This window comes from Schistocerca gregaria, chromosome 3, assembly GCF_023897955.1.
Source record: "Schistocerca gregaria isolate iqSchGreg1 chromosome 3, iqSchGreg1.2, whole genome shotgun sequence".
Taxonomy (NCBI): domain Eukaryota; kingdom Metazoa; phylum Arthropoda; class Insecta; order Orthoptera; family Acrididae; genus Schistocerca; species Schistocerca gregaria.
Genome location: NC_064922.1, coordinates 917,414,532 through 917,441,956, shown reverse-complemented (window position 1 = coordinate 917,441,956; position 27,425 = coordinate 917,414,532). Strand labels below are relative to the sequence as shown.

General features: G+C 42.1%; 1 protein-coding gene across 1 annotated transcript; it reads left to right on the top strand.

The window, feature by feature from the left end:
- Positions 1 to 1,242: 1,242 nt before the first annotated feature.
- LOC126355776 (cuticle protein 63-like) lies at positions 1,243 to 4,394 on the top strand. The gene is made up of 2 exons (XM_050006179.1): positions 1,243 to 1,294; positions 3,952 to 4,394. Exons 1-2 carry the CDS (start codon positions 1,283 to 1,285, stop codon positions 4,264 to 4,266), a joined length of 327 nt encoding a protein of 108 aa, XP_049862136.1. The 5' UTR covers positions 1,243 to 1,282; the 3' UTR covers positions 4,267 to 4,394.
- Positions 4,395 to 27,425: the final 23,031 nt, after the last annotated feature.

Genomic DNA, 27,425 nt, shown 5'->3' with positions numbered 1-27,425 from the left:
ATGACCGATATTGAGAATAAATAAAAAAACAGCACCTATTTGTAAACAGGTAGCTGTTTGTAGCAAATTGTATAGATAAGGATCGTTTGTATCCCCATAAGATATTAAATTTTCTCATAGGAACAAAAATTCAGTTTCAATTTTAATTTAACAAACGGTTTTACCACAAATTAATCCTTACAGGATTTTATATGTAAAACTAAGTTCGAGAAGAGTGGTAGTTGGTAATGAGCGTTACTGACGATAAAGATGTTCTAATTTAAATTATACTTGTGTTCAAAGGTTTTGAATAATTATCCTAAGGTATAAAAATATATTTTCTTATCTGTGAGTAGCTTTCTGCTACATTCTAGCCAGCTACTCAAGGGCCCCTAAAATCTTATAACAGCAGCCTTTAATGAGTGACAAGCTGTCGGCATATATTCCACTGTCAGATTTCTTTAAAATTTTGACATGTGCTAAAACACCAATTTCTCGCAACGTTCTATTTGAAAATGGGCAAAGGTAGAAACTGCAATCGTGTATTTAAAAATAAATAATTTTTACAATCGAAGGTGACAATGAAATCTATAAAATAAATTATATCTCAGTGTCGTTATGTCTTCGCTTTTAAAGTAAATTCATAACCATTTACTGAATAAGATGTTACAGGTCAGGACGCTCTGGGTGCATTCACGATCATGGTCTTACTCATTGGCTACTTACTGTTAGCCACAAGCGGAACAAGCAATCTTTGTTTATATCATTTTGAATGTCTCTAAATCGTTCAAACACCTATTACTACAATAGTTGTGTCTTGAAGTGGGACATAATCAAATATTTTATACAAACAGCACAATTTTGAAGGCAGGAATTATCTCAGTTCATTGTAGCTGAGACCTTAAAAGAGTTAGTTATTTAAATTAAAAACTTATATATTGTGTAATATATATCAGTTTGCAATATCCTCCAGCGGAATTTTCGTATTATGGAAATGACTGGTGGTAATAACTTTTTTTGGAAGTATTTTCTGCCGATGAACTTTCCTACCATGTAATAAACGTCTTAAAACAAGAATAGTACGTTCATTTGGATGTGTACTTCCTTACTAAAAGTGTGAAAGTTGTACGAAGGGTGTGTTGCATCAGCCACAGCGTGCAGTTACCGCCCAAGGAAGACATGGGGGAAGGACACCCGCTAGTACTTTCACGGCAGCACGCCGTAGAACTGGAGTATAAATATCACGACTACGCAGACCCTAGTGACAGTTGAGCAACTGCAGCAGCCTGCCTCCTAGGCGACCATGAAGACCCTGGTAAGTGCGACCGCTTACCATAGAGCTCACAGCTGAGTTAGGGGCGTGGCCGGTACGGCTGCACACTTTACTTCGCGCAAGCGTTCGCTCTCTTGAACAGTAGGTAGTATGTCCATTTCCGCCGACAGAATCTCTCATACAGCTACCCGACGTCACATAAATATTTGATTTCTATGGTTTCCTTCTCGCTCCAGAAACAAAGTGGTTACACGAGATTCCATTTGTGATCACTAATAATAATTAGAACACATAAGTCTGAGATTTTGCTTAAAGATGCAAGTATATGGTTGGTCAGTTCCTAACGGCAGTTGCCGAGGAATCACAGTGCCTTGGAGATCGAGTGGAATTGAGAAATATGTCGTTCAGAATCATTCCTCAGTAACAGCCATTTTTTTTGGAATATATGCAACTCATCCAAGTAATTCCGTGAGAGAGTCAGTATTAAACTTCTCAGCGGAAATTGCAATTGACTTCAAATGATTTTTCTGGTGACCACAAGTTAATCCTAACGGCTAACACAGCTTAACAATAATACTTCTCTATTCGTGTTTGTGTCTGAATGCTGTATTATTATTGTTTCAAACTGTCGAAAATTTAATTCACTGCAGAAAACAGGCTATAAAGAATTAGAACATAAACAATTGTGACTGTAAACGTTTGCCGTAATCGATTCATTATGAAAAGCCGATATTTACACTAATGCAATTCTATTATTAAAAATAATTGTAAACGACGCTTCAGTAACAATCCACTTCCTCAAGCAGTAGGAAAATTGTAATCCCATCTAAAATTGACAAAAATTACCACCATTTGTTGTATGCAGGTTACCTCCGAAACGTTATTAGGTACGTAATGTCTCATCACATATAATGATCTCTGAATTAATGGAAACCGACATATCACGAAATAGAAGCATTCCTTGGAGTCTACAAAATGCTTCTTAAGGTGAATACTACCAATAAGCCATTGAAATGCAAGTAACTGAGAGGTATAAACATTTCCAAGCAGATGAAAAGTAAGTAGAAGTACATATACGCAACATAGCAAAGTACTCACGTAGGCCCTAATTCACTGGGTAGCCTTTAGGCCTCAATAACAAAAGGAAGATTCATTCAGTAATAAATAAAGTATGAACCAGCTGTAAGAAGAAGCGTACACTATCACAAAGCAACACTGTTTGGTCAGATTTTATAAACTCTTAGATCTGGAGACTGGTGGCTAAAATCCGGTCAATTAAGAGGATTGGATGTAGCACGTGCCTTCATCAGACCAATATGTATGAGGGTTGTCCAGAAAGTAAGTTACGATCGGAAACAATGGAAACCACAGTGAAAACCAGAAACGTTTCATTTGCAACAGTTAGGTACACCTTCACAGTCGCCGTTCCAACTTCGAGTGTTGTCGTAGTGTTGTATTAACTTTCCAATATCTTCGTCATGCAAAGCAGCCGCCTGTGCTTTCGGCCAGTCATCTTCACTGGCCTGCAGCTCGTTGTCCGTGGAAAAATTTTGTCTTCACAGCCAGCAGTTCATGTGAGCAGAGATGAGACTCATGGGGAGCCAATTACGGACTGTATTGTGGGTGGTCAAACACTTCTCGTCGGAAACGCTGCAGGAGCGTCTTCATTGCCCCTGAAGTGTGGCGCCGAGAACTGACGAGAAAAAGGAACTGCGCGACTATTGTGCTATGTGGGCTGCATGACACAGACAAAATCTCTAACCAGGCTCTCATACTTGGCTGGAGACGCTATTTTGTACTCATCTTCACATGCTCACTCAGAACTGAAAAGAGAGATGCGACACGATCGACGGGCATACTAGAGACACTGCCCAATGCATCTGCGCAAAGCTTTACCGGGTTTTCCCAGTGGTTTCCGTTTCGCGACTAATCGGAACTTACTTTCTGGACAACCCTCGTATGTTCGATTTCAGAATTCTGTGAAGGGTTTCTTGGAGTGACGGCACAGGTAGATGTTTCACTGTTAACCACACATACGTGACACTACAGTCTGCACGGACTGCTCACAGAGTTCAGGTTAAAGTATGACCAGCAGACTCTATAGAAGATGGAGAAAAATACCTTGGTACTACGGTCAGTTCAGGGTAGGGGACGTACAGCAGAGGAATGTTTTCCAAATAGCCATAGGTCATAAATATATAACTGTGGAGCTACAACCATAACTACAACAACCAAAGTTTTTGCGTTGGAGATGTTGAATGGTGTATCATTTTCCAAATAACAGTTTGTCAGAGACGTACCATTGTGGAGGTGAGGTCAAAACGACTGCCAGTGCTGAGCACTAGGAAGTGTGTACGTATAGCCTGTGTTGCCGTAGCTAATAATTGTAATCGTTTCAGTATCCGCTATCCTGATCTGACCTTATTAGTAGGTTGTTTTTCTCGTCGCTATTTGTTACTAAATTAACATTCTCCTTTAGGCTTACACTACTCAGTTACGCAAAAATGGCGTTAGACAGTTGGCAATAATGAGCAGAAACAATTCACAGATTTCGAAATATTTCACGTTAAAAGACTGTCGAAGAAAGACTTTCAGAGGCTACTGCTGATGTTTTGTGCAAGCTTCTTGCGTAGGTTACTTGTTTTGTCTACCTTTATCTCTAACTATAAACGGTGAAACTGGATGCGTGGTTTCCTCAGATCATCCTGAGCGTGGTGCTGGCCGTGGCTGTGGCGAAGCCCGGTTACCTGGGGGCTGGACTGCTGGGTGCTGGTCTGGCGGCCCCGGCCATCGCCGCCCCCGCTGCCATCGCCGCCCCCGCCGCCATCGCCGCCCCAGTCGCTATCGCCGCCCCCGCCGCCATCGCCGCCGCCCCCGCCTACGCAGTCGGTCCCCCCGCGCTGATCGGCGGCATCGCCCCCTCGATCGCCGCCCTCGGTCCAGCGGTGGCTGGAGCCCCTGGAGCCCTTGCTGCCGCCGCCCACTTGCAGGCCAAGGCTGCCCTTCTTGGCTGAACTCGGCAACACCGTCCTCTGCTGTCCGCCGACTGACAGTCTCTGTGTCCAACTGGAGGCAACAACACCGAGGCTACAGACAATGATGTATATAGATATTTATCAATAAATGTGCAAATTACACATCATTTTCATACAGAAATTTCTAATTTATTATCTGTTGGGAAGCCATCATAGAACTGTTTCGTGACTCGATACTAAGAATGCTGAGCACGGCCGGCCGCGGTGGTCTAGCGGATCTAGGCGCGCAGTCCGGAACCGTGCGACTGCTACGGTCGCAGGTTCGAATCCTGCCTCGGGCATGGATGTGTGTGATGTCCTTAGGTTAGTTAGGTTTAAGTAGTTCTAAGTTCTAGGGGACTGATGACCAGAATAGTTAAGTCCCATAGTGCTCAGAGCCATTTTTTGCTGAGCACCAGCTGTGTATGATATTTTCACCACAACACGTTTTAGTACTAGATTTTCCTACTATCAAGTGCTATCAAACAAGGAAATAAATCGTAAGTCGCACTCTTACACGTAGTGAGATGAACATTTTATTTACATTGTCTGCATAATAACCTTTCTCCAAGCATCTAACCCATCAAGCACCATTAAAAGTAAAACTCCAGCAGCAAACATGCATGATCACACATAAAACACTTCCTAGAATGTCTCATGTTGGCGTGTTACACTCTCAATGCAGTCGCGGTCATCTATGCAAGCTCCATACTTCAATCATAGGATAAACACACATAAATTCGGGGAACCAATGAGGCCAGTTATCAGTAGGAGACGCGAACCTGGAGTAAAATTAATTAAACAGTTCAGCGAGATGCTTCGACATTGATACATCTACAATGAAACCTTTGTGGTTAACATTAGTAGGGAGGTGGCACAACCGACACGAAAGGACAAATTATATGATGATGCAAGATTGTCTTCATTGGAAGTAACTAATTTGTATACATCTGTGCCAGTTGAGGAAACGATAGACACGTTGGAAAACAGGTTCTGTCTGCATGGTAAAATATAAGAAGTTGAAATAGATGTATTTGTAGGATTACTAATGATTGTCTTCTCATTCAACTGTTTTAAATTTAATGTTAAATTTTATTTACACCACAACGGCTTAGCAGATGATTGTGCAATAGCAGGGTACATGATGGCCATCGTTTTCATATCCATATGAAACGGTTTATTTAAAGTAAAATGATAGGTACAGTGACAGAATACATATGTCCAGAAGATATGCTGACGTTATGCTTAATGTGTATCAAGGATTCGAGGAAGAAGCAAGTGAATCAGCGAATGACCTTAACAAAATGGCTAGGAATATAGTACTTACATTAGAGCATGAACAACAGGGAGTTTTCAATTATTGCTTCGAAGATCCAGAATAAGAAAATCTACGTTTACAAGTGCAGCAACTGATAAGACCACACGGCATCCCCATAAACTACTATGTTCTGCACAGCGCTAATTCTATCGTGCTAATTCTGTTAGAACAAGGATGAAGAACCAAAAAAATCTTTGGGGAATTTCAGTAGAAAATGGTTTTTATGCATCTTTGATAGATAGAATGATGTAGAAATAGGGCATATAAAACAGCAAAGTGCGAAAAAAACCACAGAAATAGAGAGACAAGGCACCATGTAGCCATACTTCATATGAAAGCTGCAAGGTCATTTAACAATGAAGGGTTAAACTAGCATTCAGGACTGACAACAAACTTGAATTTAGGCTGAAGCGTAAGATTGGCGCAGGAGAAAACTGGGTGGGGAAGTGAGAGTTCGTGAAATGAAGTGTCAGGACTATGAAATAAAGTACTTACAGGAAACGGGAAGAAACTTTAAAGTAAGGTTTAAAGACCAAAATTATAAAGAGAAAAATGGTTCAAATGGCTCTGAGCACTATGGGACTTAACATCGGAGGTCATTAGTCCCCTAGAACTTAGAACTACTTAAACCTAACTAACCTAATGACATCACACACATCCATGCCCGAGGCAGGATTCGAACCTGCGACCGTAGCAGTTGCGCGGTTCCAGACTGAAGCTCCTAGATCCGCTCGGCCACCGCGACCGGTTATCAAGAGAAAGGCTCATCGATGGTGGCGAAACACCTAAACAATGAGCAGAATTCGTTGGGTATCATGAAGGTATTGCACTTTGAGGAGAATGCGTAGTTGTCAAATTTAGAGGAAATGATGATTGTCTGCACATTAAGTAGAGAATACTTGAGCGTGCTAAAAGAGAAGACAGATGTGTCCAAGGGGCATCAACTGTAGCGATGTCCTCAGTTTTCTCTTTTTTTTTTTTTTAGTCTTCACGAATTGCTCATCGTGTCCCTTCTCCTTGTCAACGTTTCTTATATATTCCTTTCCTCTCTGATTCTGCGCAGAACCGCCTCATCCCTTACCTTCGTTACGTTCTCAGTACCGAATTGTAATTTATTGGTCATGAGTCACTCGATGACAGAGTATATATGAGGGGCGTACAGTACGTAATGCCACATATTTTTGATTCGCCCAATTTCACCTGAAAAAAAATTCGGGATTTCTTGTTGGACATCGTGGAATATCTTCACTTCAGCCACTATAGTGTCATGAAGTCAGGATTATGACGGGTCTATACACAGCCTTAAAAATAGCGTCGGTAACGGACATGCGTTCCAGGCTGAGAGATATCAAAGTGTTTCTTATGGCGGAAAAAACAGAGCGTCACAGATATTCGTAGACGCTTGCAGAAAGTCTACGGAGGCCTGACAGTGAACAAAAGCACGGCGAGTCGTTGAGCAAGGTGTGTATCATCATCATCATAACAAGATCGCGTAAACCTGTCCGATCTCCTGCATGCCAACAGGCTGCACCCAGTTGTGACTCCTGCAGTGTTCGTGCTAACACTCTCATTCGAAGTGATCGATGGATCACAATCAAATACCTCGGTGCACAACTGAACGCCTGTGTTGTTATGCTGACACACTCGTCCATTAGTTGTGGTACTCAAAGGTTTGTGTCCGCTTGATTCCTCGCCGCATAACAGAAGGCCATGAAGAGCTACAAAGTTCCATCCGTATGGAGTAGCTTTCACGTCACGAGGCTGATCGATACAACTTTCTGTTGAACATGGTCATAGGTTACGAAACATGAGTTGATCACTCGAACCGGAATCAAAACGGCAGTTCATGGAGTAGCGCTACACAGCCTCTCCTCGGAAGAAAAAGTTCGAATGCCGTACACTCAGCAGGTCTTCCGGGACTCTGAAGGGGTTATTCTGTTTGATGTGCTCAATCATGGAACACCGTTCAGCCAGTGGTTTCCACATATTCCTTTCCTCGTTCGTTCCGCACAGGACCTCCTTCTTTCTAATGTTATGAGTCGACTTTATTCTGTAATACCACTTTTCTAACAGTATGATTCCCTTCTCTTCCGTAACTCGCTTCAATAAATCTGAGCTGTAGATGGAAATTTGTTGAAATTTATGTGTCACGTTCTATACTAGTAGACTGATTTAACCAAGATAAACACTCTTTGCTGATCCTAGTCAGACCCTATACATATTCCTTTCATCGTCCCTATTACATTATATTACATCCTAGAAATTGGAATAATTACACATCGGGTACAGCGTTTTCCCTGATTTTGATGTTATGTTCGTCATTAAAGTCATTTCTCATATCCCTCAGGACTTTCTTCTCTGGTTGTATAATTCTCAATCAATATTCAGGTGCTCAGTAGATTGTTCATTCCTATAATTCTTCGACAGTTCCATTAAAATTAGCAGAATTATCAGCGACTGTTATCAGTAAGTTTTAGTCTCTCACTTGAAGATTTATTTTGTTTTCGTCATAGCATCTTAGATTCACATACCGAAGACATTACTACAGTTCCTCTTTCGTCGATCAACTTGTTTTGACTTCTATTCCGTTCCCGACTTTTAATTTACAGTTACCTTCCTTGTAGATACATTTGTCTTCCCAATTCTGCGATTCCCCTATTTAGCGATGTCCTGTTAAAGTTAAATGTGTATTGTACTATTCCTTATCGTAGTGTCTAAGGCCTTAGTACAGCTTTGCGGTCTAGTACCTGATCTGCGAATCTCTGCCTCACTCCGATGTAATGCAGCTCGGTCTTGAAGAGCCCTCAGGCGTTTTCTAAATCTACCTTAGCTCCTTATGATTACTGAAAAGTGAATTTCCTGGTACTAGCTGAAATTTCCCCGCATGAACCATGGACCTTACCGTTGGTAGGGAGGCTGGCGTGCCTCAGCGATACAGATAGCCGTACCGTAGGTGCAACCACAACGGAGGACTATCTGTTGAGAGGCCAGACAAACGTGTGGTTTCTGAAGAGGGGCAGCAGCCTTTTCAGTAGTTGCAGGGGCAACAGTCTGGATGATTGACTGATCTGGCCTTGTGACACTGATAAAAACGGCCTCGGTGTGCTGGTACTGCGAACGACTGAAAGCAAGGGGAATCCAGAGCAGTAATGTTCCCGAGGGCATGCAGCTTTACTGTATGGTTAAATGACAATTGCGTCCTCTTGGGTAAAATATTCCGGAGGTAAAATATTCCCCGATACAGAACTTCGGGCGGGGACTACTCAGGAGGACGTTGTTATCAGGAGAAAGAAAACTGGTGTTCTACAGATTGGAGCATGGAATGTCAGATCCTTTAGAAAGTTTAAAAAGGGAAATGGACAGGTTAAAGTTAGATATAGTGGGAATTAAGTTCGGTGGCAGGATGAACAAGACTTCTGGTCAAGTGAATAGAGGGCTATAAATACAACATCAAACGGGGGGAATGCAGGAATAGGTTTAATAATGCATAAAAAAGTAGGAATGCGGGTAAGCTACTGCAAACAGCTTAGTGAACGCATTATTGTGGCCAAGATAGACACGAAGCGCATGCCTACCACAATAGTACAATTTTATATGCCAACTTGCTCCGCAGAAGACGAAGAGATTGATGAAATGTAGGATGAGATGAAAGAAATTATTCCGATAGTGAAGGCAGATGAAAATTTAATAGTCATGGGTGACTGGAATTCGATAGTAGGAAAAGGAAGAGAAGGAAACGTAGTAGGTGAATATCGAATGGAGTTAAGGAATGAAAGAGGAGGCCGCCTGGTAGAATTTTGTGCACAGCATAAGTTAATCATAGCTAACACTTGGTACAAGAATCATAAAAGAAGGTTGTATACATGGAAGAAGCTTGGAGATACTGGAAGGTGTCAGAGAGATTATATAATGGTAAGACAGAGATTTAGGAAACCGGTTTTAAATTGTAAGACATATCCAGAGCAGATGGGGACTCTGACCACAATCTATTGGTTATGAACTGTAGATTAAAACTGAAGAAACTGCAAAAAGGTGGGAATTTAAGGAGATGGGACCTGGATAAAGTGTAAGACCCAGAGGTTGTAGAGAGTTTCAGGGAGAACATTAGGGAACGATTGACAAGATTGGGGGAAAGAAATACAGTAGAAGAAGAATGGGTAGCTTTGAGTGATGAAGTAGTGAAAGTAGGGAAAAAGACAAGGGTTGTTGTGTCACCGCCAGACACCACACTTGCTAGGTGGTAACCTTTAAATCGTTCGCGGTCCGTTAGTATACGTTGGACCCGCGTGTCGCCACTGTCAGTGATTGCCAACCGATCGCCGCCACACGGGAGGTCTAGTCTAGAGAGACTCCGTAGCACTCATCACCCCAGGTAGTACAGCCGACTTTGCTAGTGATGCTTCACTGTCTACATACGCTCTCATTTGCAGAGACGACAGTTTAGCATAGCCTTCAGCTACATCACTTGCTACGACATAACAAGGCGCCATATTCAGTAACTACATGTCTTCTGAACAGATAATATTGTGAATCATGTACCGTCAAGAGCGACGTTCATCATTAATGGATTAAAGTTAAGTATCAAAGTAATTACGTGCGCTTTCTGAATTATAATTCCTTGTCATGTTCCAGACCTCACGTCAGTAGAGTCTTTCCCTCCTCACGGCAGCCTGCGTAAGCTAAAACGCGTGCATTTCGGCCCCCACTAGTAAAACGGTGTTGGCTCTTCTGCCAACACAACAGAGGCTAATAGAAATCCTTGGGTAACAGAATTGATATTTAATTTAGTTGATGGAAGGAGAAAATACGAAAATGTAGTAAATGAAGAAGACAAAAAGGAATACAAACGCCTCAAAAATTATATCGACAGGAAGTGCAAAATGGCTAAACAGGGTTGGATAGAGGACAAATGTAAGGACGTAGAAGCATGTATCACTAGGGGTAAGACAAGTCCTGCCTACAGGAAAATTAAAGAGACCTTTGGAAAAATAGAACCACTTGCATGAATATCAATCACTCAGATGGAAATACAGTTCTAAGCAAAGAAGGGAAAGCAGAAAGGTAGAAGGAGTATATAGAGGATCTATACAAGGGCGATGTTCTTGAGGACAATATTATGGAAATGGAAGAGGAGGTAGAAGAAGATGAAATGGGAGATACACGTGAGGCAATACTGACCCTAAGACGTATCTTAGAGAATAGATTAAGGAAAGCCAAGCCTACGTTACTAGCATTTGTAGACTTAGAGGAAGCTATAGACAATGTTGATAGGAATACTCTATTTCAAATTCTGAAGGTGGAATGGATAAAACACAGGGAGCGAAAGGCTATTTACAATTTGTACAGAAACCAGATGGCAGTTATAAGAGTCGAGGCCATGAAAGGGAAGCAGTGGTTGGGAAGGGAGTGAGACAGGATTGTAGCCTATCCCCGATGTTATTCAATCTGTATATTGAGCAAGCAGTAAAGGAAAGAAAAGAAAAATTCGGAGTAGGAATTAAAATCCATGGAGAAGAAATTAAAACTTTCAGGTTCGCCGATGACACTGTAATTCTGTCAGAGACAGCAAAGCACCTGGAAGAGCAGTTGAACGGAATGGACAGTGTCTTGAAAGGATGATATAAGATGAACATCAACAAAAGCAAAACGAGGATAGTGGAATTTAGTCGAATTAAATCGGGTGGCGTTCCCGGAATTACATTAGGAACTGAGACGGTTAAAGTAGTAAATGAGTTTTGCTATTTGGGGAGCAAAATAACGGATGATGGTCGAATTAGAGAGGATATAAAATGTAGACTGGCAATGGCGAGTAAAGCGTTTCTGAACAAGAGAAATTTGTTAACATCGTGCATAGATTTGAGTGTCAGGAAGTCGTTTCTGAAAGTATTCGTATGGAGTGTAGCCATGTATGGAAGCGAACGTGGACGATAAATAGTTTAGACAAGAAGAGAATAGAAGCTTTCGAAATGTGGTGTTACAGAATAATGCTTAAGAGTGTATGGGTAGATCACATAACTAGTTAGGAGTTAAATAGAATTGGGTAGAAGAGAAATTTGTGGCACAACTTGACTAGAAGAAGGGATCGGTTGGTAGGACATAATCTGAGGCATCAAGGGATCACCAATTTAGTATTGGAGGGCAGCGTGGAGGGTAAAAATCGTAGAGGGAGACCAAGAGATGAATACACTAAACAGATTCAGCAGGATGTGAGGTGCAGTAGGTACTGGGAGTTGAAGATGCTTGCACAGGATAGAGTAGCATGGGGAGGTGCATTAAACCTGTCTCTGGACTGAATACCACAACAACAACAGCTGAAATTTACTTTAGTGCTCAAGAAATCTATTGTTTTTCATTCCTACTGTTGTTGTTGTTGTTGATGATGTGGTCTTCAATCCTGAAACTGGTTTGATGCAGCTCTCCATGCTACTATATCCTGTGCAAGCTTCTTCAACTCCCAGTACCTACTGCAGCCTGCATCCTTCTGAATCTGCTTAGAGTATTCATCTCTTGGTCTCCCTACTATCAGGCTCAAATTATCCTATATCTCTAACTTCTATTTCTTTTCTCAAAACTAGACATGTGTGTATTATTTGGGAGTTCCGCGATCGTTCATGAAATAAAATATGGCGTTTCAGTCTTCGATCGCTATTCTTTATTATCAATCAATTACCGGTTTCTGGCTAGCTGCCCATCTTCAGATCTGTTAGACAAAGTTAAAAATGTAATTAGTAAGAGAGATACAGTCAGTGATAGAAATATCTTAGATTACAATAAGAAATTTTTGGAACGTATTTAAATGCCAACATACCCTATGTCGTCGTTACAGAGTAACTTGTCCGTACAGAACACACGGTTAACTGTCATAAGTAAAGTAAATTTCAATCTGTTAAAACATTTTAAGAGTAACCTGATTGGTAACAGTAAAATTGCCCTCTACCTATAACAATTGTGCATTTGTTATTGTTTCACCGTAAATATAACTGGCATATATTCTTTTTAATAAAACAATTTTTAAGGTAATAACATGAATAATCTTTTTGAGTGGACCATGAAACGAAAAATTTAGATTTATTTAACATTTATTTATAAAGAAACATAAAATATAATTAAAATGTAGATATTCTTCCGAAAACGTCCTTTTCCTCTTCTTTGTTTTGATTGTTGGTGGAGTGTTTTTCCTTACGTCAGAACGTACACAACGCCACGCCGTGTCCTCTTCCGCCGCGCCCAATTCACGTCGCCGCTAGTAAGCTGAGGGCCGCCCCGCTGCAGCTGTTTCTTACTGGGGCGTGCTGCTGCGTACAAGAGTAAGCCTAAAACAGGTCTTTAAAATTCTCATAATAATTCCTCTGCATAAAATCAATTTGCTCGTTAAGTAGTAGGCCTGGGGTTTTTCTTTGATGTGCGTATATTTCAATCTCTTCGAGCACGTTGAGATAGAGACTTTTTGGAGCTTTATGTAGCACCTCCATTTGTTCATTTATATTACTCAAGCAGGTTCAACAAACAATTTTATCAACCAAATGAATTACAATAACAGCTGTTAAATGGACTGACAAATTACAAGCCTAGGTAACTGTCACACAACTGGGCAACTTTCATCCAAATAGGGGAGTGATCACAAGAAATGATACTGTTCGTAGCTGTTGGAAAGCTGCTTAGAAAAGCATAAACCTTAATAAGGATACGACGTAAGGAATAAAATACATAGTCGCTCAAACAGAGCAACTGGGAAGGTATAAAATTTAAACATAAATGCTCTACCCTATGTTCCAACTAAACATTACCAACAACACTCCATAAATGCACACTTGCCCAAAGTTCACGATAAGTTGAAAGTACATGCAATTCAAATGTACTTCAACTGGTACACACCCGCAGAAATGTTGACACAGCCCTTAATAACTATACAATTGCCTATAATTCATACTAAGCTGAGAGCTGCAGCAGATGAGTACCATAGCTCACAAGGATTGAGCAGCCCAATTTAACAGCAAGTGTAATAGCTAACGACTGTGGATCAAGGTAAGGTCTGGTAGTTTATATTGATAAGTAAGAGATCTCAAATTTAACGCGCTGAGAAGTAGTAATGAGTGGCCATTTTTAAACAAATAGTTACAGAAGTATAATGAGGAAGAATCTCAGGTTTGGTAAACACGCCTTCACCTCCAGAGCTCTTTAAATCCACCAAACAGATCCAGCTGATGGTTCCTGCTTAAGCGGTGACAATCCTCGGTAACACGTGTGAAACAATCAAATTTACTTAACTTGAGCCACCACGACGCGACTGGTAGGGGCGGCAGGCTGCCAGTCAACCCACACGTCGTGCGACGTACTTTAATGACCAGTTGTATCTAGCTGGAGCCACTGCATTTCCCTTGTGTGTCTTTCTTATTTTCTTTCAGTATTTCCACTTTTGCAGTCCAACTGTTTCGCTATGAATTTTTTTTCTCATAGTCATCCTCTCCTTTGTAGCCCCCTTCTAGGTATCCTAGTGGGAGCGTCATCGGGAATATTTTTCCAGTGGAGGGATTATCCTGACTCCTTTTCAGCTCTAGAGTACATTTCCTGCGGAGACGTATTACGCTGGGTTGATGTAGCGATTTCTTCTGCCTTTTGAATCACCACGCCGTTGATCGTTGGTGATTAGGGACACTTTACTACTCCAAGATTAAGAGCCTGGCCTTAACTTCTATTTCCTCTTCCTCCTTCCTTGATAAGTTGGAAGGCAGAATTATGGTGACTTCCTATACAGAAAGTGTTCGGGTGCCATAGCTGATGATTTTTGTTCAAAATCTTAGCAGGCGCCGGGATTGAACCTGATGCAAGATACTGGTTTCCGTGTGCACTGGTGGATCGAAACACCGAAGACAGGAACTTCTATCCATTTTGTGGCAGGGTATAATTCTGGGATTTTGATATTGTAATAAAATACTAGACCACAGAGAAAGCCGTCTTTTTATTTGTCGTTCGACAGTTTGTCAGTATTTTTAGGACACTATCTAGTACTACGAGGTACGTTCAAAAAGCAATTCAAAATTTTTTCTGAAAAGAGGCACGTTTTATTGTGGAACCCAGTACACCTTATTATTCCCGATGCTTTCGGCTACAAAACTCTATTTTTCAACATAATTTCCATTCAATGTGACAGCGTTACCTCACCATATTGGCAGGGTTTATATAGCCATGTGTCCCATTTTACTGGTCGACATCGGAGATGATGTATTGCTGCATCAATAACCTCCCTATCATCCTCTTACTGCTCCTTGCGGAGTGCATCCTTCCTTGAGCAAGGCATCTGTAAGTCGGAAGGTACGAGATCCGGGATGTAGGGTGGACGAGGAAGAGCAGGTCTGCGCCACCTTGTTGCGATGAGAGACGCCTCGCTGAACAGCTCACAGTGCTTTTGATCACTGTCAGGTCTCCGTAGACATTTTGCAAGCACCTTTGAATATCTGCAACGCTTGGTTTTTCGCCAAAAGAACATTACTGACAGCTCTCTCCTCTAAACTCACCTCTGTTACAGACACCATTTTGAAGGTTACATACAGGTATAGCGCCACCACCTATTGGAACTACAGGAAACTATAGGGGCTGAAGGGAGAATATTCAACGATGTCCCGCATTCTGTCGACCGAAATAAATCGATAAAAACGTGTGTTGAATTACTTATCGAACACCCCTCGTATAATAGATTTCGAATGTCTCCACTATAGCTCGTTCATGATCGACTGATTGTCATCAGATGCTGTATGTGACACTGCTGACAGTCATCTCTATCACTTCGCTAGAAGATGATGGGTACCAAACTCATCGAAACGCTGCGAAAAGACGACTATACCACTCGGCTGATAACCCGAGAAGAATTCATCATTGGAATACGCCGAGAAAGACTGCAGTAGCATACATGCGTATACTTGATTCACAGGAATCCACAGTGAGTTGTCCTTAAGATGAGTACCTGTTCTCTCTACATCCTAATAACAACGAGCGCGTACTTTAAGTAGTGTAATGTTCCTCTCATGACAAACCTCTTTCCTACACACCAAGAAGACAGTCAAGAGATGAAGTAAATTTCATGAACTAACGCTAGGCTATCATCACAACACCTGCATGTAAGAAATTGACTTTAAAATGTGAAACCATCAATAAATTCATATTGATTGACAGTAATGGGACACAGTTGTCAAGACGAACCATTGTGTTAAAGAGACAGATTCTGGCGACAGGAAATGCAGTGGTCTAAAATCAATGTAAAGCAAATATATTTATTTGCTTAGTGCCTTGTGGGGTAAAAAGTCTTCACTTTTAGAAAGCTGAAGCGATGAAACCAAATATTCTACAAATTCGTTTACTAAATCCTCAAGGAAAATGTGATATTCTGAAGGAACATGAAATTATTCAAGGTATGTTAATAACAACAAGTATATTTTTCCAAATAAATGCAAATCTCTTTCTCAATGACCGCTTTTCGACCATCGTCTCTTCGAAAAAGTTCGACCTCGCATCTCTGCCCAGCTCTCTTTCCAGTAGGAATCTAAGACCCCGTTAAGATTTCTCAGATATCGTAGAGTAGAAGTTTCACCTGTGTAATCCTTTTGCTATTTGTTACCAAAATTTGATTAATTAAAACATGAACTTTGGAGTGAATGCCCTCTTTCCATTCCAAGATCCTTCATAGGAATGGAACGCAAGTCTGCCATATGCTAGAACATGTAGTCATCTCTACTGCATCTTCTACAACACAAGTCTGCCATATGCTAGAAGATGTAGTCATCTCCACTGCATTTTCTCCAACACAGTTCCTTAAGACGTCCCACGCCTTATGTTCTTAGGCATTCGACTTATTTTGAGGCTCTAGATAGCTTGACTACGTTAGTACTCGAAATGTTGAACTGTTCACTTCGTTATTCCTAGTTAATTACAGTTCCTTCTATTCATTTTCTCGAAATGATAACTCCATTCAGTGGATCTCTTACGAAGCAACCGAATCAATTCTACTATTGACGTTTCTCTTAAACTACTCCGTCCTTTCCGCATTTAGTTCTCCAATCCATTCAGTGAGACATTTTGACTTACTTGTCTCCCTTAAATCGTTTGAAGTGTTCTAGCAAGTCAGCGGATTTGAATGTGTGACCGATTTCATCCTTGGCTAGGGGACGATTACAAGTCAATCACTGTAGCCAATAACTAGTTTCCTTAAAATCTTAGCAATCATTAATTCCAGGTAGCACTGGCGTCCGTTGTACAAAAAAGACGTCCTAAGCACCAGCTTGAGGCGTAGCAGTGATATTTCATTTATCTGCCCACGCTCATTACCGAATATAAGACTAGGTAATAACGAAGCTTAAGGCGAATAATGTAAATAATAAATTACTGTGTGAGGAGTTGGAAAATATGAAATAGAAAATTTGTAATTAATTGATGCAATCAGCATGTAAATCAAACTTATGGTTTGACTTCTGTGCAAATTTTAAATCTAGCGGAGCAGCAAGTGCAGCTAAATTTGCCATTGTTGCGAAAGCCGAGAGAACAAACAGCCAAGCGAACTGAGGGGACGCCGTTGTGGAAGGAGGAGGCGAGGGGTTAAAGAAGCTTCTTAAACTTTATAGAAGATGAGCATATGGGTACATTGCCGGAGAAGACAGAAAGTGGTATTTAGTTTGAGTGGAGACACACTGCTGGCCGCAGTGGACGAGTGGTTCTACGCGCTACAGTCTGGAGCCGCGCGACCGCTACGGTCGCAGGTCCGATTCCTGCCTGCGGCATGGATGTGTGTGATGACCTTAGGTTAGTTCGGTTCAAGTAGTTCTAAGTTCTAGGGGACTGATGACCCCAGATGATAAGTCCCTTACTGCTCAGGGCCATTTGAACCATTAGGAGAGACACCACTTGAGTGCTTCAAATGGTTCAAATGACTCTGAGCACTATGGGACTTAACATCTGAGGTCATCAGTCCCCTAGAACTTAGAACTACTTAAACCTAACTATCCTAAGGACATCGCACAACACCCAGTCATCACGAGGCAGAGAAAATCCCTGACCCCTCCGGGAATCGAACCCGGGAACCCGGGCGCGAAAACGTTACCTCACGACCACGAGCTGCGGACACACCACTTGAGTTTGTCCATGTGTGTGCGGGAGACATGAAGTACTCTATCAGTAAATATACATTTTAGATAACAAACGCACATACTAAAATTTTCGTAACACTTGATCCGAGTTCGTCACACTTCGTGCTAAAAGTATATTTCAGTTATGTTTGCTATGCAGACGGATGTATGTGGCATCACTAGAGGGAAAACCTTACAAATAAGGATAGTGGTCCCAACTTTGAAGTAGATCATGATGAGGTTTGGAAGAGAACTGATCACGCTGCTGGTTGCAGGAGAATCTCAGTGTAGCAATAAGTTGAATCGGTGGTATATTTGACATTGCTACTTGAAATATGTTTGTTCGCATAGGAAATGTCTTTGAGACGGAATTGTAATAGTAATTACAGTCGTAAACGTAGATAGATCAATGGAACAAAGCTTATGCTCCTCCACTGCGTCATTTTTCTCCACTGTAACGGAAAGTAGGGCTATGCTAATTATCCTGCTGCAAATATTCAGTGTTTGTTTATACAATTACAGATGATGATGGCTCTGTGCACCATGGGACTTAGCTGCAGTGGTCCTCAGTCCCCTAGAACTTACAACTACTTAAACCTAACTAACCGAAGGACATCACACACATCCATGCTCGAGGCAGGATTCGAACCTGCGACAGTAGCGGTCGCATGGTTCCAGACTGTAGCGCCTAGAACCGCTCTTCCACTGCGGCCGGCATATAATTACAGATGTCTCTTTGATCATGACTGAGTGGTTATACGATATAGAATTGGAGAAACCGTCGGTGAATGATGCCAAACAGTATTTTAGTATCCTGGCCTTTGGTGTTCTAGGCCCCGAATTGCAGAATATTTTGTGCAGCCGTCGTCGAATAAGTGTGAGTAACACTGACCTGAGTGTTTCATCTCCCTTCTGTGTTGAGAGATGGTACAGAGAACTTTGGGAAGACTCGGAATTAGTGGCTTCTGTGACTTTGTGATGGATCCTTGAATTCTTGAATTTTGCTGTTGTGCTCATATCGCTGATGTTATGAATGTGGTACTTCTGTACACTAGTTTAATGCTAGGACGCAGACCTTCAAAAATATAGTCTGTTTTTGCCGTACGAATTTGGCTTTTACATTGGTATCCAAAATTAAAGCAACAAACCGCTAATTTCCCTTCCTGTGTCTAGTTCACGATATCATCATACAAACTGTCAACCATTCCGGTCAACGGACAACCATGCCAACGATGACGTCAGGGCATCTATGATACGAGGTAGTGTTTGGCGAGTAGCCCCACACCCACAATCGCTGTGTGTGTAGTCACAAACGGTGCAGTATGGCACAAACAAGATACCTGCCATACACTCTGCGGTGGATGGCCGTAGAAAGAAAGGAAGCTGGACAGACGCTAACTGATTTGGTCAGAAGGCTTAATTTGAATAGTTCTGTTGTTTCTCGGACGTGGTGACTGTTTATAAAGACCGAAATTGTATCCCGAAGGCCAAGGCATGGCCGACCACATGTGGCTTCACAAGAGAGGACAATTATTTCTGTAAGTGGGTGACATTACCACCTTAGTACTGCATGGCAACTGGAACGTGAACTTGCAGCATCCTCCGGACGTGTTGTATGGCGGTAAACGGTCTGCAGAAGGCTTCGGTAGAATGGCGTTATTGTCAGATGCATGCTGTATGTGTACCTCTGATGCGTCTTCACAGAAGGGAACTTGTAGAGTGAAGTCATCACAAGACACCTCGGCGGTCGATCACTGTTGTTTTCATAGATGAGTCCCGATTTAGTCTGGAGCCGGCCGTTGTAGCCGAGCGGTTGTAGGCGCTTCAGTCTGGAACCGCGCGACCACTACGGTCACAGGGTCGAATCCTGCCTCGGACATGGATGTGTGTGATGTACTTAGGTTAGTTAGGTTTAAGTAGTTCTACGTTCTAGGGACGTAGAACTACTTAAACGTAACTAACCTAAGTACATCACACATAGATGTTAAGTCCCATAGTGCTCAGAGCCATTTGGACCATTTCCAGTCTGGAGAGTCATTCTCGATCGACTCGCATCGGAAGAGAACGCGGAACGCGAGTTGTGGAAAGCGACTGAGATCGAAGAGGATCCGTAATGATGCGTGCAGAGCTTATGTTATCCACTCGAACCCCTCGTCATAGTATATATGGGTGGCGAGGTCCTGGGACCTCATCCGGGGTTGTTGCGAGGTGTTGCGGCCGAGACTTTGTACTGATGGACGATCATGCTCGACCCAATAGAGCATGGGTGGTTGACGTTTTCTTGGAAACAGAAGATATTGCACGCATGGCGTGGTGCGCTCGCTCTCCCGACTTGAATCCTATACACCATGTCTAGGATGCACTATGGAGACGGCTTGCATCACGTCAGAATCCACCAACCACTCTCCAAGACTGCGAGCAGCTATGCAGGAAGAATTGTCGTTACCGCCTCAGCAAAAGTCTGATGACAATTTGACAATTGACAGCATGCTCCATCGTTGTCCGGCGCGCATTTCTGCCAGAGGTGGTCACACCCCATATTGAGCACATTAACCAGTTGTCGGAATGTTTGTGCGTTTTGTTAAGCTGGAAGAAACCGTTATGCAAGTTGCAGTCGTTTGTGTTCTGTATTCTTTACATTGTTTATAATTTACTATCAACTTTTTACACTGTTTTGTGGCAAAATAAACGCAACCTTGCAGAATTCCCGTTTGTTACTTTAATTTTGGATACCAGTGTATTTGCTAGCCGATCTACCTTTTATCCGGCCTCTCATTTCAGTCAGAACGTATGAATGTCCAAAGACACCACATTACACCTTGTGCAGTGAACACGTGGCGGTTGCGTTTTACAGGCTACAGCGTCGCTGAACGCGGCGACTGGTCAGACCAAGGAACTGAGCTCGAGTCAAAGTGCCTGCAACTTGGCTCTCCGCCACTTCTGAGAGTTCTTTCTCCTTGAGACGTTGTGTTTTTTACTTTTCATCTATCTGGTAGAAACCGTTGCAAAACTAGAAAATCTGTGAATAAATTACAAACCTGTTTACGTTTATAATTGTAACAGTTCATTAAACCTATATTAGTCTGAAAGCAACACAACAAAAGATGGAGTCCTTAGCAATTACGGAAGTACTGGTACTAAATGCAGCACAAAGTGTTATTGTACAACGTTAATTTTCCTGTGCTTAACTGCTGAAAAATTCCAAATTCCACCCTGCTTTCAGTTAAAGTTAATATTCACCGAATTAAAAGTCACAAATTTTTACATTTCCCTGCGTTTCACAAGGCTACCTACTCAAATGTTAACTAGTCCACACACCAACTGTTCTGATGCAAAATCTACGACACAGACTGCATGAAAGGCCAGGTGCGTTTTTGTAAAAACGTTAAAGCTCGCCGTATCTGTCAAAACACTTGCAAGTCTAATTGGGTAACTGCTCCATAAACTAACTTTAGAAACTTTACTAAGTTTTCAGAACTCCTGCTTAGCGTCACTGTCACCCTGTAATTCTCAATCACTTACGGCCAGGTTCTCATTCAAACGAGCAAAAAACAGGCATCATTTGGACCTTTTTTGAGACAGTCAAAATATATACAAGGGATCTGTCAGGGGATTAGGACTGATCAACCTTTGACCTTTAAGATTTTCAGTAAAAAACCTAAGAAAGTGGCGCCCATAATTATAGTCTGATCAAGGGCCTGCAAGTCTGACTGCTTGCAGTGTAGCTCCTCAGGAGTTTTCCGAAATAAAAAAATGGATAAAATCAGTCGATACTACATTAAATTAATGCGAGCTTTTGCCTAAAAACAATGAAATAGCCTTAAATTTAAAACTACGGTGCTAACTTGAACTTTGAGTACGATTTTTGAGCGTTTTTTAAAAATCTTAGTAAATTTCATATATTACAGGTACAAGCTCTCAAGAAATCTGTTTACTTTTCGGGGTTCAATGGTAGAAGTTAATAGGGTTAACTTTTTTAATTTTATTCTGACCGCAGTCTTCAAAAACCGTTTCTTGAGAAGATGCTGTTTAAGGTTTAGGGAAAACATTAACATCTATTAATACGAATATTTCAATTTCCATACAAACTACGTGTTATTATTTACTTTGATGTCGCTGAATACAAATCTGAAGTTAGATTTTCAAAATTCAAACTGACTATTCCAGTATGACGGACCAAAAATATTGCTTGACAAATCTTTAAAAATTTTGACCAGAAAAGTGTTTTCCGTATTTCCAGGACCGTATATCAACAATTCTTCTAACTGCAATTCGTCCTACAGAGCAATTCCCCTTTTCTTCTTAGCGAGAAAAGCCAGTATCATTGAGTTGGGTATGCTGCGTTCGGCAGCTTCCACATATTATTCGACAGCTTTTTCGGCGAATACGTTCGCTTGCGTACGTCACGGCACGAGAGATTTTCTACCTGAGACTGGCGCCTCTGGCTCAGAGAGTACCCCGCCGCCCGCGGTGGTTTCGCCGTTCTAGGCGCGCAGTCCGGAACCGTGCGACTGCTACGGTCGCAGGTTCGAATCCTGCTTCGGGCATGGATGAGTGTGATGTCCTTTGGTTAGTTAGGTTTAAGTAGTTCTAAGTTCTAGGGGACTGATGACCACAGCAGTTGAGTCCCATAGTGCTCAGAGCCATTTGAACCACTTTTTTTTCAGAGAGTCCCACGGCGCAAGTGTCACTGCTTCGAGCAATGGACTGTAGAACATCCAGTAACGCACAGATTAAAATGCCTTTCCGTCCCAACATTCTAGACGCACATACCGTTAAAAAAAAGCAATAAAAATCGAATTTTCGACCATTTTGTATGCGAACCTGGCCTTAAGATGCGGGTGTCATTGAACTCAAAAACCAATACCTGTTTACTCGGCCTACTCCCCAAGTTACCTGTTCAGAGCTAATATGACTGCATCCGTAAATAGTTAACTTTTCGCTAGAATATAAATCACATAAGAATTAGGACAAAAGACCAGCAACGTTGCTGAATGTCGTTAGATTATAGCTGTAGTCCATTGTTCTCTTGTCCGCCGCTGCTGAATGGAGTGGTGGGGCTCTCCTACTCTTCAATTTTTTTTTAAGTTCACGGTTGAATCAGTGAGACAGTATGAAATTTACAGAAGAATGGCTACTGCGGCTTACTTATTCAAACATCCACAACGTTTACTAATTTCTGATTCTTTTGCGAAAATATAAGTCCTTACTTCTCGGAATTAACAGTCGAGCACACAATACGAAACGTATTACCTAAATAAAAATTTAGAAACTATGTTTCTACAGCACTGTAAAAGTTGTCTCTATTGGCACTTGCTTCATTAAAAGTGCTTAAGGTTTTGGCAATTATTAATTTATTAATAATTGTAGAAGCTGTATTGCGTACTTGCTAAATCTCACACAGATTATAGAAGATGGCTTTGAAACTCGGAAGGTGACGGGAGCAGCTCCCGCAAGGAAGTGTTTTGGCTCCAGTTCTGTTTTATATACAGGGTGGTTCAGTGATCGTGACGGGGCCAAATATCTCACGAAATAAGCTTCAAACGAAAAAACTACAAAGAACGAAACTTGTCTAGCTTGAAGGGGGAAACCGGATGGCGCTATGGTTGTCCCGATCGGTTGCGCTGCCGTAGGTCAAACGGATATCAACTGCGTTTTTTAAATAGGAACCCTCATTTTTTATTACATATTCATGTAGTACGCAAAGAAATATGAATATTTTAGTTGGACCACTTTTTTCACTTTGTGATAGATGGCGCTGTAATAGTCACAAACATATGGCTCACAATTTTAGACGAACGGTTGCTAACAGGTAGGTCTTTTAAATTAAAATACAGGACGTAGGTACGTTTGAACATTTTACTTGGTTGTTCCAATGTGATTCATGTACCATTGCGAACTTATCATTTTTGAAAACGCATGCCGTTACAGCGTGATTACCTGTAAATACCACATAAATGCAATAAATTCTCAAAATGATGTCCGGCAACCACAATGCATTTGGCAATACGTGTAACGACATTCCTCTCAACAACGAGTAGTTCGCCTTCCGTAATGTTCGCACATGCATTGACAATGCGCTGACGCATGTTGTCAGGCGTTGTCGGTGGATCACGATAGCAAATATCCTTCAACTTTCCCCACAGAAAGAAATCCGGGGACGTCAGATCCGTTGAACGTGCGGGCCGTGGTATGGTGCTTCGACGACCAATCTACCTGTCATGAAATATGCTATTCAATACCGCGAGTTATGTGCCGCACATCCATCATGTTGGAAGTAAATCCCCATCCTGTCATGCAATGAAACATCTTGTAGTAACATCAGTACAACATTACGTAGGAAATCAGCGTACATTGCACCATTTAGATGGCCATCGATAAAATAGGGGCCAATTATACCTCCTCCCACAATCCCGGACCATACATTAACATGCCAAGGTCGCTGATGTTCCACTTGTCGCAGCCATCGAGGATTTTCCGTGCATATTACGCCGGATTACATTACCGCTGTTGGTGAATGACGCTTCTTCCTAAATAGAACGCGTGGAAAAAATCTGTCATCGTCCCGCAATTTCTCTTGTGCCCAGTCGCAGAACTGTGCGCGACGTTCAAAGTCGTCGCCGTGCAATTCCTGCTGCATAGTAATATGGTATAGGTGCAATAGATGTTGATGTAGCATTCTCAACACCGACGTTTTTGAGATTCCCGACTTTCGTGCAATTTTTCTGCTACTGATGTGCGGATTAGCCGCGACAGCAGCTAAAACACCTGCTTGGGCATCATCATTTTTTGCAGGACGTGGTTGACGTTTCACATGTGTTTGAATTCTTCCTGTTTCCTTAAATAACATAACTATCCGGCGAACGGTCCGGACACTGGGATATTAGAACTACTTAAACCTAACTAACCTAAGGACATCACACACATCCATGCCCGAAGCAGGATTCGAACCTGCGACCGTACCAGTCGCACGGTTCCGGACTGCTCGCCTAGAACCTCGAGACCACCGCGGCCGGCTGCATAACACACCTCCGTTGGGCATTTTGATAACAAGAATCATACATAAAGACGATATCGACCTTTTCCGCAAATGGTAAACGGCCTATTTTAACACGGGTAATGTATCACGAACCAAATACCGTCCGCACTGGCGGAATGTTATGTGACACCACGTACTTATACGTTTGTGACTATTACAGCGCCATTAACACAAAGCGGAGAAAGTGGTCCAACTAAAACATTCATAGTTCTTTATGTACCACACGAATATGTAATAAAAATTGGGGTTCCTATTTAAAAAGACGCAGTTGATATCCGTGTGACCTATGGCAACGCCATCTAGCGGGCCAACCATAGGGCCATATGGCTTCCCCCTTCAAGCTAGACGAGTTTCGTTCTTTGTAGTTTTCTCGTTTCATGCTTATTTCGTGAGATATTTGGCCCGGTCACAATAAATGGACCACCCTGAATACACGAACGACAAATCTATAGCCCCAAACACCAGGAGCTTCTTATAAGCTGAAGACGTCGCTCTAGTCACCCAGAGCGCAGCTTTTGAATCAGTGGAGAACAACCTCACGGATACCTTTGTAGATCTATCCATATACTAAAACACAAACCAGCTTAAATTAAATTCTTCAAGGACCCAAGAGTGTGAATTTCATTTCAGAAACAAGGATGCCACTCGAAAGTTCCAAATAGTATGATCGGGGTTCGAACTGGAACACTACGAGACTCCAAAATATCCAGGTGTGGATCTTGACAGATCTCTCACTTTCAAAAGCACTGCATGAAATGCAAGTCGAATGATTCCATCAGAAGCAATCTCCTACGGAAACTGGCGGGGTCACAGCGAGGTAGTCAACATGAAACAATGCGAACATCTGAAATGGCACTGTGCTATTCTGAGGCAGAGTATGCCTGTCCTGTTTGGTATAGTCCAACTCATTCAAAACAAGTGGCTATAGCTCTCAACGAAATCTGCAGAATTATAACAAGTTGCTTGAAATCCACTCCTGTCGAATGGTTTTACCACGTCGCAGGAATAACACCACCACATGTTCGAAGAGAGATAGCTGCGAAGAAGGAAAGAAAGGCAGTGGAACAGCAAATTATCCATCCTCTTTATGGACGTGAACCGCATGTGCAACGACTGAAGGTCAAGGAGAGTTTCCTGAGGACATCAAACGAACTTAGAACCACTGCTGAAAAAGCTGGGTTACAGCTATGGAGGGCTTCGGCCTACCTCACCCCTGCTTGGAAAAGAGTGGTTGAAGCCTTATCTCCAAACCATGACGGGAACTGAACAACCTGGATGTCCCTTAATAGACTGAGATCCGGAGTTGGAAGATCAAACGTTAACTTGCCAGCATGGAGATACGCTGATCGAAATGATATTCGATGTGGCTATTGAGAAGAACAGACAGCTCGGCACATGCTTTAGTGTCGATTGTGACCACTCTCCTGTACACAAGATGATCTTCAACAAGCAACAGAAAATCCCCTGGAAGTGGCCACATTTTGGTCAGAAGTAATTTAATCATAATTGTTAAGTTTTATGTACATGTGCCTGTGTGTTTCTGACACGAGAATAATAGTAATTTATTAAGTCAATACGTATTACCAAATGTTGTATGTATACTGTCTTAAGGACTATTCCCTCTGCCGATTGGATGTTTAGAAGCCCTTTCTTGTCACGTTTCTAGCTTTTCTTTGGTATTCATGTCTTGCTTGTACCTGTAATGATTCCAATTTTATATATTTTGTGGCTGTGAAATGAAGTTTTGGCCACTGTCTCTGAATCATGATGGTGTCTTACACCACCAGCATTGTGCCACCACCAAGCGCATGGATTTTTACCCGCCTCAAAGTAACACTCCAGGCTACCACCGCTCTGCTGTTAGCTAGCTTAGTTTATGGCCTTTCATCCCCCCCCCTCCCCCCAATTGCAGAGTTTGACACTTGCTAATTATCAGAAATCTGCAGTCGAGTGGCATCTCGAAAATGATGCTCCCCTGTTTCCAAACATGCTCTCAGCACCCCCTTTCACCTATCAAAACAGGGCATTTCTGCAATGTCTCGAGTACCCCACTTGCTACACCAGAGTCGAAAAAAGTATGAAACGCACCTACAGTTCTGGCTTCAAAAAAGTCGTATTTTTAGAAATACACAGAAGATTTTGAAAACTGTTAAGTTTTAGCGCTTGAGACCTTACATCCCAGGAATGGAGACAAAAAAACTTTATCACCGGACGGGGTGATGAAGTAGAGTCGAAAAAAGTATGAAACGCACCCACAGTTCTGGCTGCAAAAAAGTCGTATTTTTAGAAGTACACACAAGATTATGAAAACCGTTACGTTTTAGCCCTTGAGACCTTACATCAACTACCGGGGTGATCCATGTATGTCCTGTTGCAATGCTAGCAGTCGAATCGGCGAGTGTAGTGACAGCCAACTGAGCGAGTTCTCGCAGCTGCAGCGCCCCTGTTGAGTTGGATGAGCTTTGCAGTGTAGTCAGTAGGTGGCGCCACCTTTGAGATACGATGGTTGGCAGACCTCAAAGTACGAGAACTCGCGAGTGCAGGCCAGCCAGCCGAGGCTCTGACCAAACGGTTGGAAAAACCTGAACGTTAGAGTGGACGTGGGACGGTAGCCACCATGGCCAAATGGACTGAATAAAAAAAATCTTAAAAAAGGGAAACAAACTGAAAACTAAATCAAACCACTGAC